The 12,617-nt window shown below is 38.1% G+C and overlaps 2 protein-coding genes across 5 annotated transcripts in view; one reads left to right on the forward strand and one right to left on the reverse strand.

The window, feature by feature from the left end:
* The window catches only part of RBMS2 (RNA binding motif single stranded interacting protein 2), a 90,687-nt gene that overhangs the window by 20,315 nt on the left and 57,755 nt on the right, over window positions 1–12,617 (forward strand). Inside the window, exon 1 of one of the 4 annotated variants that reach the window (XM_082636806.1) lies at window positions 7,260–7,325. The exons of 1 other annotated variant lie outside the window; for it this stretch is intronic. Coding sequence is in view for 2 of the 3 variants with exons in the window: in XM_082636809.1 (XP_082492935.1) it covers window positions 8,246–8,311 (66 nt within the window). In the remaining variant the exon portion in view is untranslated. Of the gene's footprint in view, window positions 1–7,259; window positions 7,326–8,108; window positions 8,312–12,617 lie in introns of those variants that run through there. 2 more of the 4 variants (XM_082636809.1, XM_082636803.1) reach the window with 2 other exon arrangements.
* On the reverse strand, window positions 2,072–2,230 carry LOC309812477 (small ribosomal subunit protein eS27-like; the record flags this gene model as incomplete). The annotated part of the gene is made up of 1 exon (XM_082636268.1): window positions 2,072–2,230. The coding sequence occupies one exon, from the start codon at window positions 2,228–2,230 to the stop codon at window positions 2,072–2,074; it is 159 nt and encodes a 52-aa protein (XP_082492394.1).

The following is a 12,617-nucleotide window of genomic DNA, read 5'->3' on the forward strand; positions in this document are numbered from 1 at the left end:
AATCTCATTTTAAGATTACAAATTTAAAGTGTGCAGTAAAACAACGCCAGTATTCTTTTTTTTTTTTTTTTTTTTTTTTTTTTGCGGTACGCTGACCTCTCACTGTTGTGGCCTCTCCCGTTGCGGAGCACAGGCTCCAGACGTGCAGGCTCAGTGGCCATGGCTCACGGGCCTAGCCGCTCTGCGGCATGTGGGATCTTCCCAGACCGGGGCACAAACCTGTGTCCCCTGCATCAGCAGGTGGACTCTCAACCACTGCACCACCAGGGAAGCCCAACCCCAGTATTCTTTGATAGCTTCCTTGCTTACTGGTCTGAATATGCCTTGTACATATTGTTTTTTCTTATTTTTGCCATTGTATCTTTGGAATATATTCCTAGAAGTAGAACTGTTAGGTTGAAGGGTAAAAAGATAATGTAATTTTGCTAAACAGTGCAAAAGGAGTTATGCTGTTTTCTATTTCCACAAACAATATATGACAGGCTTTTTACCACAGTCTCTCCAACTTATTTGACAACTCAGTTTGTTGTCAAGCTTTTGGATTTTTGCCAGGCTGGTGGGTGAGAAATGGTATCTCCACGTAGTTTTAATTTTAACATATTTTTATGTTCAACAACACATTTCAGTAAGTTAATGATAGTGAGTCCACATTAACATGTAAAGAAAGAAATTTGCCATTAGGCCTCTAAAATTTTATGAGTTGGCTCTGATTCTCAAGCTGAAGGTAATTTACTTAGATTTGCGGTAAGGAATAAGATGGATTTGTTTAGACAACTATTATGTTAATAAAATATTCAATAAAAAAAGATGGATTTGTTTTACTCAACATGGTATAGTAAATATCACCTGTGGTCTCACACTTGGAAAATGCTTTGTAATCAATAAAGTACTTTTACAGTCATTATCTAATTTGACTGTCATGATTATCCCTGAGAAATAGAACAGATAGTATGCCCATTTTGTAGAAGGGGAAACTGATGTTTTAAAAGATTGAGATTTTCCAATTTAACACAGCAAATGATAGAGCTGGGTTTAAATTTCAAACTTCTGATCTACCTATACACAAATTCTGTGCTATCTCTTCCTGGTATTTGCTAAAGGGTGCATGACCTATATTATCCAGGTGGTGGCAGTGTTCTCTTAATGTTCATTGAGATTCACTTTCCCATTGGAGATACTTAAAAGAAATTGGGGCTTCCCTGGTGGTGCAGTGGTTGAGAGTCCGCCTGCCAATTCAGGGCACACGGGTTCATGCCCCGGTCCGGGAAGATCACACATGCCGCGGAGCAGCTAGGCCCGTGATCCATGACCGCTGAGCCTGCGCGTCCAGAGCCTGTGCTCCGCAACGGGAGAGGCCACAACAGTGAGAGGCCCGCGTACCGCAAAAAACAAAACAAAAACAGAAACAAAAAAAAAGAAATTGAAAATTGTATTCTTACAGCTAACATTCTTGAGCATAAATTATGTTTAGGTGTTAAAGATAAAAAGATGAATAAAGTTGGTGCCTGCTTCCTAGGAACTCACCATCTGGGTACAAGAGGGAGGGCAGTAAGTAGAGTTAAAAGCCTGCAAAAATTTTGTACAAAATGCTATGGGAATACAAATTTATAATGGGCCTTTTGAGGTGGTATCTTTTTATGTGGTGATGGGGGTACAGTTTTATCTAGTACACAGATGAGAGACACAAGTAAATTCAAGCTTTCTGACTACCTAATGACAAAAAAATAAGCCATAGAAGGAAAATAGTATGTATTGTAAATATAAAGGAAAAAGCTCCTAGATGTCCTAATGTGCCATTCCATCACTGTCAACACTATTTTCAGTGTTTTTTTTTAACATCTTTATTGGAGTATAATTGCTTTACAATGATGTGTTAGTTTCTGCTTTATATCAGTGTTTTTTAATGAGTAATATCTTTTCAGATGTAAATTTAGTGTTCAGGATTATTCCACTCGTTCATTAACCAAATATTAAAAAAAAGATGTGTGTGTGTGTGCGTGTGTGTGTGTGTGTGTGTATCCAAAATGTGTTTGTTGGGATGGTTTCCCATTCATCCTGATTCAGGGTGCTTTTAGTGCTGCTTCTGTCTGAAGGAGCATCTTTCTGTAAGCTTTGCTTTTTCTCCTGTAGGCTGCCAGAGGACAGTAGAGCAGCCAACACATAAACCTAATATTCGTGCATGACTAAAGAGAGTGATGATTTTATAGCATCCTGGGCATTTCACATCCATGAAGTAGGAATTGGGTCTCTGCACTAGGCAGTTTCCTCTCTCCTCTTCTCTTCTTCTAGATAGGGATGAAGGAGATCCTTTTCAAGAAGCAAGTTCTCATGGGAGGTTGTCACTGCTGACAAATATTTTTAAATTTTAAATTAGCCAGGTACTGTAAAATGCTAGGGATATAATGGGGTACACAAAATAGTCACAGCCCCCATCCTCATCAAGCTTATGCTTCTGGTAAACCCTGCCAGTGACTAGTGATCTTATAAATAATGTACATTGATGTTTTAGAAACCACTTCTTATATTCAAATCTTATGTTTCATCTGAGAGTTTCAGAGTGTGGTACAAATTATCCCCGGAAGGAAAGCAGAATTCAAGCAAATTACCTTCTAAATACATAATGAATTAAACCTCAGGTAGAATCTTGAATACTTAATTAGCAGCACTTCCCAACAACTATAGGTTTCTACAAATCTTCTTCTTCTTTGCATTATAAGTTTATCCCTAGAAATATCATCCATTGTGTAATTTAAGAATAGGCCAAAATATTAGGTATCACTGCTTTATCACTTGAGATAAAAAGCTGATTTGAGGAAAACAGTTGAACTTTCACCTCTGAAATCCTAGGATTATTTCTTTATTATTTCTGACCCCAAAAGATATATATATCAGAATTCTAAATTTTACAGTCAAATCAGATTGGTATGGGAACAATGTTGAATTGAGACAAAGTCTGGATTCTGGTGTCAGATATTTGACCCCTATGACCTTATGCAAGTGAGTTTACCTTCCTGGGGTTTTTGTTTTTTCAGTCTGAAAATGAGAGAGGACAAAGGAAAGGAACTATCCAATTCATCAGTATTCTGACTCATTATCATCTCCCCAGTCTCACCCTTCTTGCAGTGTTAAATTTAACCATATGAAATTACCAGTATTTGACTATTTGAAAAAATTTATATTTAACCTACATAAGCAGCCATTTCATTTGGTTCTAATTATTCAATTCAGTTGTGGACCCTTATGGGGATCATCTGAGCTACTTATTTTAGGGATAGCTGAAGCCAAACAAAATTAATGTCTCAAGTGTAAAGGAAACATATATTTGGAGACTATAATATTACCCATCAATGCAGTCCATTCTGGGTTTGCATAGAATCCAGTCTAGTCTTTTCTTTCTACATTATACTAATTTTCTGGTCCAGTGATTCTAGAAGATTTGATTCCTGTATTTCTTTAGTGTCTGGCAAAGGAAAAGTCTACTTGAAAATTTTGTTAGGATATTCTCTGTAGTAAGTTTTGGCCAGAAATATCTGTTGTTATAGAAGAGGAGAATATACTATTAGCACTGATATCCAGGGTATGAGATAAGTAATTCTTCAGAGTTGCCTGTCTTTTCCCCTGTTTTCCAATGAGTTAAGTCAAGGAGTTGAGAGGCCAAACTTTCCCAATATCTAGTTTTAGACCAATTTTGTTATTCCATCCTACATTCGAAGGGGACAGGGCTAAGCTTTTCTAGTTGTTTGATTCAGATCCTTAAATTTTCCTACTTAAGGAAGCTGATGTGTTAAACTTTTTTTTTTTTTCCACTTCTTCTTAAGTCATTACCTCATCTCTTTACCATTAAATAAATTGAACTTTTTGGTCTTTTTTCATGACCTAGACTTTTGGACACAAAAGTTAATCAGTGGGAGGAAAGATAATCCACAGAGAATACATATATATATATATATATAAAATACCATATATTTATATAAATATAAATTTATATTATATATTTATTTGAAATATATATATATATATATATATATATATATATATATATATATATATATATTTTGGCCATGATCTTTCTTCCCTGACCAGGGATCAAACCCACACGCCCTGCAGTGGAAGCACGGAGTCTCAACCACTGGACTGCCAGGGAAGTCCCCACAGAGAATATGAATAGCTGGGGAAAAAAAAAAACCTTGGCCCTAATATACTTATTCAGGTCTCTGAACCATATTCAGAGCTCCACTAACAAACTTGGCCCTGTCTCACTGCTGGCAGACACATGTGCTACATCAGCCTGGCTCTAGTCCTACAGCTAGGGTCTGGCATATCTGCAGGTAATACATTCCTTGAGTTCTCCACTCTGATGTGGAGGGCCCAATAGTTGCATGCAGTCATCTTTCAACATACAAGTTAGGGTTGATCTGACCCCAACTGCTCTCTACCTGAGACACATACTTAAAAGTGTTGTTTTGTTACTGAGTCCAAGCTTGTGCTGCTTGCCGAAGGACAGGCCAGTAAACTGAGAGACAAGTTGTTGGGGCAAGGAATAGTGACTTTATTCAGAAAGCCAGCAGACCGAGAAGTGGTGGACTAGTGTCCTAAAGATCCATCTTACCCAAGTTAGAATTTAGGCTTCTTTTTTACTAAAAGGAGAGGGGTTGTAGTTGGTTGCTGCAAACTTCTTCATGTCAGAATCCTTTGTTCTTGCATCTGTCCACGTAGGTCAGGTCATATTGTTCCTGTAAACCTCCAACATGACAAATGTTATTCTCTGTTCTGCAACTTTTTATCTCTGTAGGAATGGAAAAGTTTTATACCTTTAAATGTCAGAGCCTTGAGAATGGGCTATCCTGTATATTTCAGGCTATAGGCAACATTCTTGTAGCAAAAGCAATAGAATACAAAGTTTAAAGTAAAAGAAACAGGTCCAATATGGAGTCAGATTTGTTCTTCCCTGTTACAGTTTTTTTGGAGAAATCACAAACCAGTCTATATTGAATCTGAGGTATAAATGTCTCCATCCAAGAGATGTTCCAAATAACTTATTTTACTTTGTCCCCTCAAAACAACTTTTGGGTGCTGGGCTCAAGAGAACCAAGAATTTGAGAGGCATTGACTAAATCTGGAAAAATGTAAGCAATATAATGGGCAAAGCAGATGGGGGGTGGTGATCAAAGTAAACACACTGGAAGAAATAGGATTCTTCCTCTTCTCATATACTTACTGAATATAACCACAGAACTCCATTACCTTCTCTGTCACTTCCACAAGATTCCATAGCCTCCTTTAAAAATATACTTACCAGAGTAAAGGATGTAGTTTCCAGTCCTGTTGGTGCTCTTTGACATAATTGACCTTTGGCATCAGTTCACCAATCTGGGTCATTTTACTTTTATGACCCTAAACTTATAATCAGAGTATAAACATACAGGTTTTTGTATTAGTAAATACATATGGAATTTATTTATATAGAATTTATAAAATAGAATTTATTTAATTGGATCCTTCTTTATCTCCCTTCTGATACTTCCTACTTTTAGAATGGCAAAATGGTGTTAAATTTCAGGATACATGAAGATCCTCCTTTTTTCTAGATCTATTTCAGTTTCTTAGAGTAGTAGGACTCTAGAGAAATGGGAGCTGGGATGTCTTGTCTAGTGTACTTTGATTCTGTACTATTTTGTTTCCTTTTATTCCTAGAGATAAGAGACGATCCACCAATTTCCAAGAGATTGGGAGTTATGAAAAGAATTTCCAAATAATCGGATTGTTTGCTTGTAGAAGGCAGAGAAGTGAAATTGGATTGGGTGATTCCTGAAATTTCTTATTCAGTATTTCCACTTACATAGTTTAGCCTGCCTAGTCCTAGTATGATCTTTTGAATGTAACTAAGATACTGGTTTTGGGAAATGTTCACTTCAGATCATAAAATCTGGGTTATACAATACCCAGAGGGATACACTGGGAGACAGTAGGGTAATTAATCAAACTGGAGCTAACATCTGTTGAGTGTATGCCAAGTGCCAGATACCTGCCTAAGGGCTTTATATATATTGCCTTATTTCAGTTCACTACAATTTAGGAAGCAGAGACTATTTATTCACTATATTTTACAGATGAGAGAAGTAAGGTTCAGACGTGAGGTAATTCTCCCAGTGTCACTCAGCTTGTGAGTGACAGGACTGAAGCAGAACTTCGATTTGATTCCAAAGGCAAATGAAGTAGGTATTATCTCCATTTTGGAAATGAGTAAATTAGAGATGTTAAGTAACTTGGCCTAAAATTACATAAACAGTAACTAACAGTGGTGTCAGGATTTGAACTTATGTCTGCTTCTCTCTAAAACTTACAGTTTTAACTATCTTAAATTCTAAGATATCATTGAGCATTAAGGAATGCAGTAAGAGAACACAACATGTTGAGAATATTAGAAGTTTTAAAAAATTAAATTAGGTTGACTGCTATTATAAATCCCATTATAAATCAGGCCTTAAAAATGAAGGGTTTTTACCACATTGTTAGGCTAAGGGAGAAGACATCAACCAAGGACCTAAATGGCAGTGACAACTTGGCATATCATGAATGAGCATCTCTGAGGGCAGAAAAGGGACTTTAAAAAAATATGGTATCACTGAGAGATGCCTTTATTGATTTATTGACTGCATTTGGCTGCTGTGCTTCCAATCTCAGTTGCAGTTCCCACATTGAGGCTGTTCCCACCCTTCCTGTGTCCCTTGAGCTGAGCAGGAACTTCCTGTCCTATTGGAAATGAAAGTTAGAGATTGGGGGTATGGTATGTGTGTATTTACTCTGCAGACTGTTGGTCCTGTCTGTCCCATTATTATAGCAAAAAGGTGACAGGAAAACTAGAATAGAGACTGGGACTTCATTTAAGGGATGGTTTGGGCTTAATGTTTTTTGTGGCAAAGCAGACAGGGTTAATTTATTACTTAGAATATCCACTATGGCTGTGAGGGGGCCTTAAGAAGTGATTTGAAGGCTTTCATTCTATATCCCTGTTCTACTTGGACTAGATTGGTAAATTACTGGGTATCATTCTTAAATTTTTGTTTTCCAACAAGTTTCTTTTATTGTTAAGGTACCTTCTACAGGACATTCCTTTGAAAGTATTAGAGGTGAGTGTTGCAACTGTGTTCAATTCTTGACTCTAAATTAATGTTCTTCTTTCTTAAGAACTTTGTATTTTTCTTCTCTGTGAAGCATATGTTTTTAAAATAGTTATTTATTTATTTTTTTCTACAGTTCACAGACAACTTGAAGCAGACATCCCAACTCTGTGAACTTCAGCTTGGGCATAAATTTCAGGTTGGGTGAGTAACTAATTGTTCAGCTTCATAGACCTTGAAGACTAGGAAATAGTGGGACAAAGATTCAAATAAGAGAGCTTACAATTGAAGAAATCACTAGGCAATTATATCTCAATAAAGCTGGGGGAAAGAAAAAAGAAAGCACTAGGCACCGAGTTTCATGACATAGTCCAGTTTGAAAATTCCTTCTCAAGTATTAAGTCATACCTGGGAGAATCTGAAAAGGATTAAGAGGCATTAGCCCATCAGCATAACCCAAGAGGAGTAAAACTATCCAAAGGCCTGAAACTAGTTATTTCCCATCCTCTGTTTTGCTTGTCTCTGCTCTTTGGTGAGCTCTTCTGTTTGTTCTTTCTTTGTGTGTTAAGGTCGCTATAAATATAAAGTGGGGGGTAAGTCCTGAGCTCACCTCACATATTCTTTTTCAGTACTGTGATTTTCTTCATATGTTCTCCAAAGCAGTGTCCCAGTGGCCCCTTTAAAATCAAGATTGGAATCTTCTTATACCTGAGATCTAAGGAGAAAATATCCTCATTTTTTCATGGGAATCTGAACTTGTTCATATAGGAAAGGTGATGGAGTTGAAAGGGGTAGACCTAAGAACTTTTCTTTTGCTTTAACTGCTAAGCCTGTGGGGGAAAACAAAAAAACAAAAAACAAAAAAAATATCTTGGGCATTAGGACCCAGTGGAAGAGCCTCACTCAGACTCGGGGTTAAGTTCTATCAGTGACGTAAACAAGCAGCCCTAGCTCATTCTTTACTCCCCCCTCCTTCTCTCCCCCTTTCTCCTCCCCCTCCTTTCTCCCTCTCCCTTCTCTTCCTCCCTCCCTCCTTCCCTCCCTCTCCCTCTCTCTCTTTCCTCTCCCTTTCCCTCTCCTTCTTCCCCTCTTCTGTCTCTTAGCTTCCTAACATTAAAGAGAAAATGCTGCTATCAGTGACTTCCAGGCCTGGGATTTCGACTTTTGGCTATAACAAGAACAACAAGAAGGTAGGGAAAAGTGCTTTTTTGGAATCCAGCTACTTCCTTTTCTGGGGATCGGGAGTGCCCTTGGCTTTAACATTCTCCTTAAGAGGGGAACGGGATTCCTCTCCTCTCAGCGCCTCTCTTTTTCCATCACTTTTTTTGGCATCTTTTCTCACCTGGTTCTGAAGTTTCAGGAATTTATAGTCCCTTATGTGAGGCCTGAAGGCAGTGGAATTAAAAACAAATTAAGCTTTGCAAGTTTGTATCTTTGTGAAAAGAAGTTAGTTTGACTTCCTGCTGATGTATCCAATTTTCACAGGGAAAATATGTCACCTCAAACCCTGGCCCCCAGCCTACCACCTCCAAGGTTATTTTGTCAATTTGATTAACTGTTTGCATTCTCCCCCCTGCCCACCTTCCTTCCTACCATTCCTCCAGCATTATCAGGTAGCTGAATACAGTCAGTGAAATCATAACAGCTTCATCTGAGGACTGAGTCTACTCTTCTAGCTTAGATAGAGACCCTACCCCACCCAGCCTGTAGGGAAGGAGTTTTAAGAGAAGACGTACCTTGGGAATTAAGGCAGAAAGTTCTGTGATTCTTTGGGGTCTGCTGCTGAGCTGGGCCTTCCTGCTCTGCAGATAGCCAGGCTCAGCAGAGATCTCTGGAGTCTATGCTTGGGTACAGGGGCAGTCTGGGGAGAGGTGTACAGTCATCCCCACAATTGCCAGGGAATATCTTGGGCAGTTTCTTGGCATTTCAGTGCACACCGTGCTGATTAGGAGGAACTGTATGCTGTAGCAGAAAGACCATTTACCCCGTCTCTTGATTTTATAGCTGTTCTTTGAAGAAAAAAGGTGCCTTAGACATTTAAGGATCTTTTGCTTATTTGATGGATTGTTGGGCAGTGGGTAAGAATTCCTGATGCTTTCTTATACACCTAAGGAGACTGTTATAGGTGAACAAAGTATCTGATCAAGGCACTGGTAAATGTTTAGACCCAAAACACCTAGTGTTAGTTTATGGGTGTTAGTTTATGGGTGTTAGTTTATGTGGTATTCATTCTGTTACATCCTTAAGAAATACGGGTTCATATTTGTTATCAATTTTATATGTACACACACACACACACATAAATCAATATGATTTTGATAGATGTCTAATCTGTCTTTATTCTTTTCATATCTTGTATAGTACTGTGTGAAATCTCCTTCCTATTTTTTCCCTCCAAGTCTCTCAGGTTACCCATTAAAATACAGCAAAATGAATTCCAGAAATTGTTTTTTTCCCTATTAGCAGCTTCATGTATTTGATGCTATCTAAAATATTCTCTTTTCTTAGCTCTCCACTCCCTTTCCCGCTTGTTGTATAGGAAACATTTAACCAGTTTCTAAATCTAGGATAGTGTAGGGGACAAGAGGTATGATTGCGGACTGGGATTCAAATCTCATATCTCTTTCTGATAACTTGTAAGATTTGAGAAACACATTAGGAAACCTGGGGTAAAGGTAGATACATACTTACTAGTGTATTTGTCAAGTATTCTTTGGGTTCTTACAGGTCACTGTTATGATGACATCACTTTGTGACTATATCGATGACTCCTTGTGTGTATATATAGGTTTGTGGGTGTTGGGTATATTTAAACTAATTGATTACTACACTGCTCTTTGTCTTTTCGTTTATATGTATGGCCTAATGTGTTCATTTTTGGGGAAGAATGTTTTGAGTGAATCTGCTCATGTAATTTGTCCATTTTTATACTGAAAGTTAAATTTTTAAAATAACATTAGTTTTTAGTAATAAATGTAAGACATGTCTATTTTTAAAATTTAAGCATAAAGAGGCATATAAAATAAAAAGTCAAGTCTTCCCTTCATGTCCTGAAGTTCCTTACCTAAATCCCACTCCTTAAAGGAAATAACTAGTAGCAGTTTGCTCTATCTATTCTACCAGACTTTTTTCTATGACAAAGTAAAGTTTTAATTTTGACATTGGCTTATTTGCTCAGTTTCTCAAGTAGGACGAGTCTATGTAAAAAAGTTCTTAGACCTGTCTGGAACATTTAAAAAACTGAAATAAAAAACAAAATTCTAAACTTCTGAAAAAGTACGCATAAATATGTGCTTTTATTGTCCATCATTTTGTTATACCAAAATCTGGAAATAATAGATTTGCAGAGATCTGCCTTCTTTTTTTTTTTTTTTTTTTTTAAATTTTTATTTATTTATTTATGGCTGTGTTGAATCTTCGGTTCTGTGCGAGGGCTTTCTCCAGTTGTGGCAAGCGGGGGCCACTTTTCATCATGGTGTGCGGGCCTCTCACTATCGCGGCCTCTCTTGCTGCGGAGCACAGGCTCCAGACGCACAGGCTCAGTAACTGTGGCTCACGGGCCCAGCCGCTCCGTGGCATGTGGGATCTTCCCAGACAAGGGCTCGAACCCGTGTCCCCTGCATTAGTAGGCAGACTCCCAACCACTGCGCCACCAGGGAAGCCCAGAGATCTGCCTTCTTTAAGGAACATTTCTACATCATAATTTATTGTAGTCATCACTTCTGGTTGGTGGAATAAAAATAATTTCCAGTGAGCTCAGTTTGAAAAGACATTTGTACATTACTGTTGTGACTTTATTAGTTTTATTTACTTGTCTTTATTATTTATTTATTTATTTATTTATTTTTGTCTGCACTGGGTCTTCGTTGCGCATGGGCTTTCTCTAGTTGAGGCAAGCGGGGGCTACTCTTCCTTGCGGTGCGTGGGCTTCTCATTGCGGTGGCTTCTCTTGTTGTGGAGCACGGGCTCTAGGCCCGCGGGCTTAAATAGTTGTGGCACGTGGGCTCAGTAGTTGTGACACATGGGTTTAGTTGCTCCGCGGCATGTGGGATCTTCCAGGACCAAGGCTTGAACCCGTGTCCCCTGCATTGACAGACAGATTCTTAACCACTGCGCCACCAGAGAAGTCCTACTTGTCTTTAAAAAGTAGGATTGTCTGGGGACTTCCCTGGCAGTCCAGTGGTTAGGACTTGGCGCTTTCACTGCCATGGCCAGGGATTCAATTCCTGGTCAGGGAACTAAGATCCTGCAGGCCCTGCGATGTGGCAAGAAAGAAAAGTAGGATTGTTTTATTTTGAAACATATTTGTATACTTTATCAGGGAAGTTGTTAACTGAGGAGCCCAGGACAATTATAGTTTTCTTATTCTTTTTTGGCTGTTGTAAATATAGGCATACAATCAGCAAATATATAATGCCTGATAAAGGCACATTCTTTCTCAGGATGTAGTGTTGAATATCCTTTCCTTTCTTTGGAATTAAAATAGTCACAGAAGGGGGAAAATGTGGATTTCAAAGAGAGATTCTGCAAAATTATGGTACATGAAAAAAACATCTATTTTAATGGCCTTCGATTATTCTTTGTTCTTAAAAAAAAAAGGATCAGAGTTCTAGGGTCTCAACACTTCCTTCAGCTTTTGAAAGAGTTGCCTCAGTAGAGAGATTTGAGTATAGGTGAGATTGAAAGAGGAAGTGTTTGGGACTAAAAGAATTTCAGACTTGTAAAGAACCTAACCACGCCTTCCCTGACATCATCTTCCTGGCATGTGTTATTATAAGTTAACTCCTCAGAGCATCAGCAACCATTCCCTTTGGAAAAAAAAGAAAAGGGACTATGTTTAACTTGGGATAATTTGCCTTCCCCAACCTATTTTGCATAAATTTCTATTTCTTCTTGATTTTAACATATTGAAGACCATATTGGGGCTGGGAGTTGTGGGGAGTGGAGGCAATGATGAGAGTAGAACTGACTGGTAGGCACTGCCAGACTTTGACTCTTTAAGAAGTTTGAGTTACCTGAAATTTTTGGAAGAGTTTACTCAGGAGAGAAGAAAGTAGGAAGCAATAGTAGAATTGTTTATACTTCTAACAGGGAGAGAGAATTTTTTGTGTTTACTACATTTTCATCTCGTTTCCATCAGATCAAATTTAGTAGAACTTTTAAAGTCTAACATCTCTTGACTGGGGGCAGCTAATAGTTCTGTTATCAGTAATAAAGTTAACTTAGTTGGTTAAAGTTTAGTAGTAATGTCTTTCCATTGATTCCTCCTTTTTTTTTTTTTAGCTCTACTACACTAATTTATGCCCTCATTACCACAGCAATAAACATTCCGCATGATCTCCTTGTCTCCTATTTCTCCACTCCCTACCCCTTGACCCCAAGTAATTTTATACCTGCTACCAGAATAATCTTCCAACATTCCAGCAGTTTAGTGCTGAGCATTTCTTATATACAAACCTTTAATGGCTAATGGCTACCTGCTAAACAAAGTCCAAA

Source organism: Mesoplodon mirus, assembly GCF_964341445.2.
Source record: "Mesoplodon mirus genome assembly, chromosome: 11".
NCBI lineage: Eukaryota > Metazoa > Chordata > Mammalia > Artiodactyla > Ziphiidae > Mesoplodon > Mesoplodon mirus.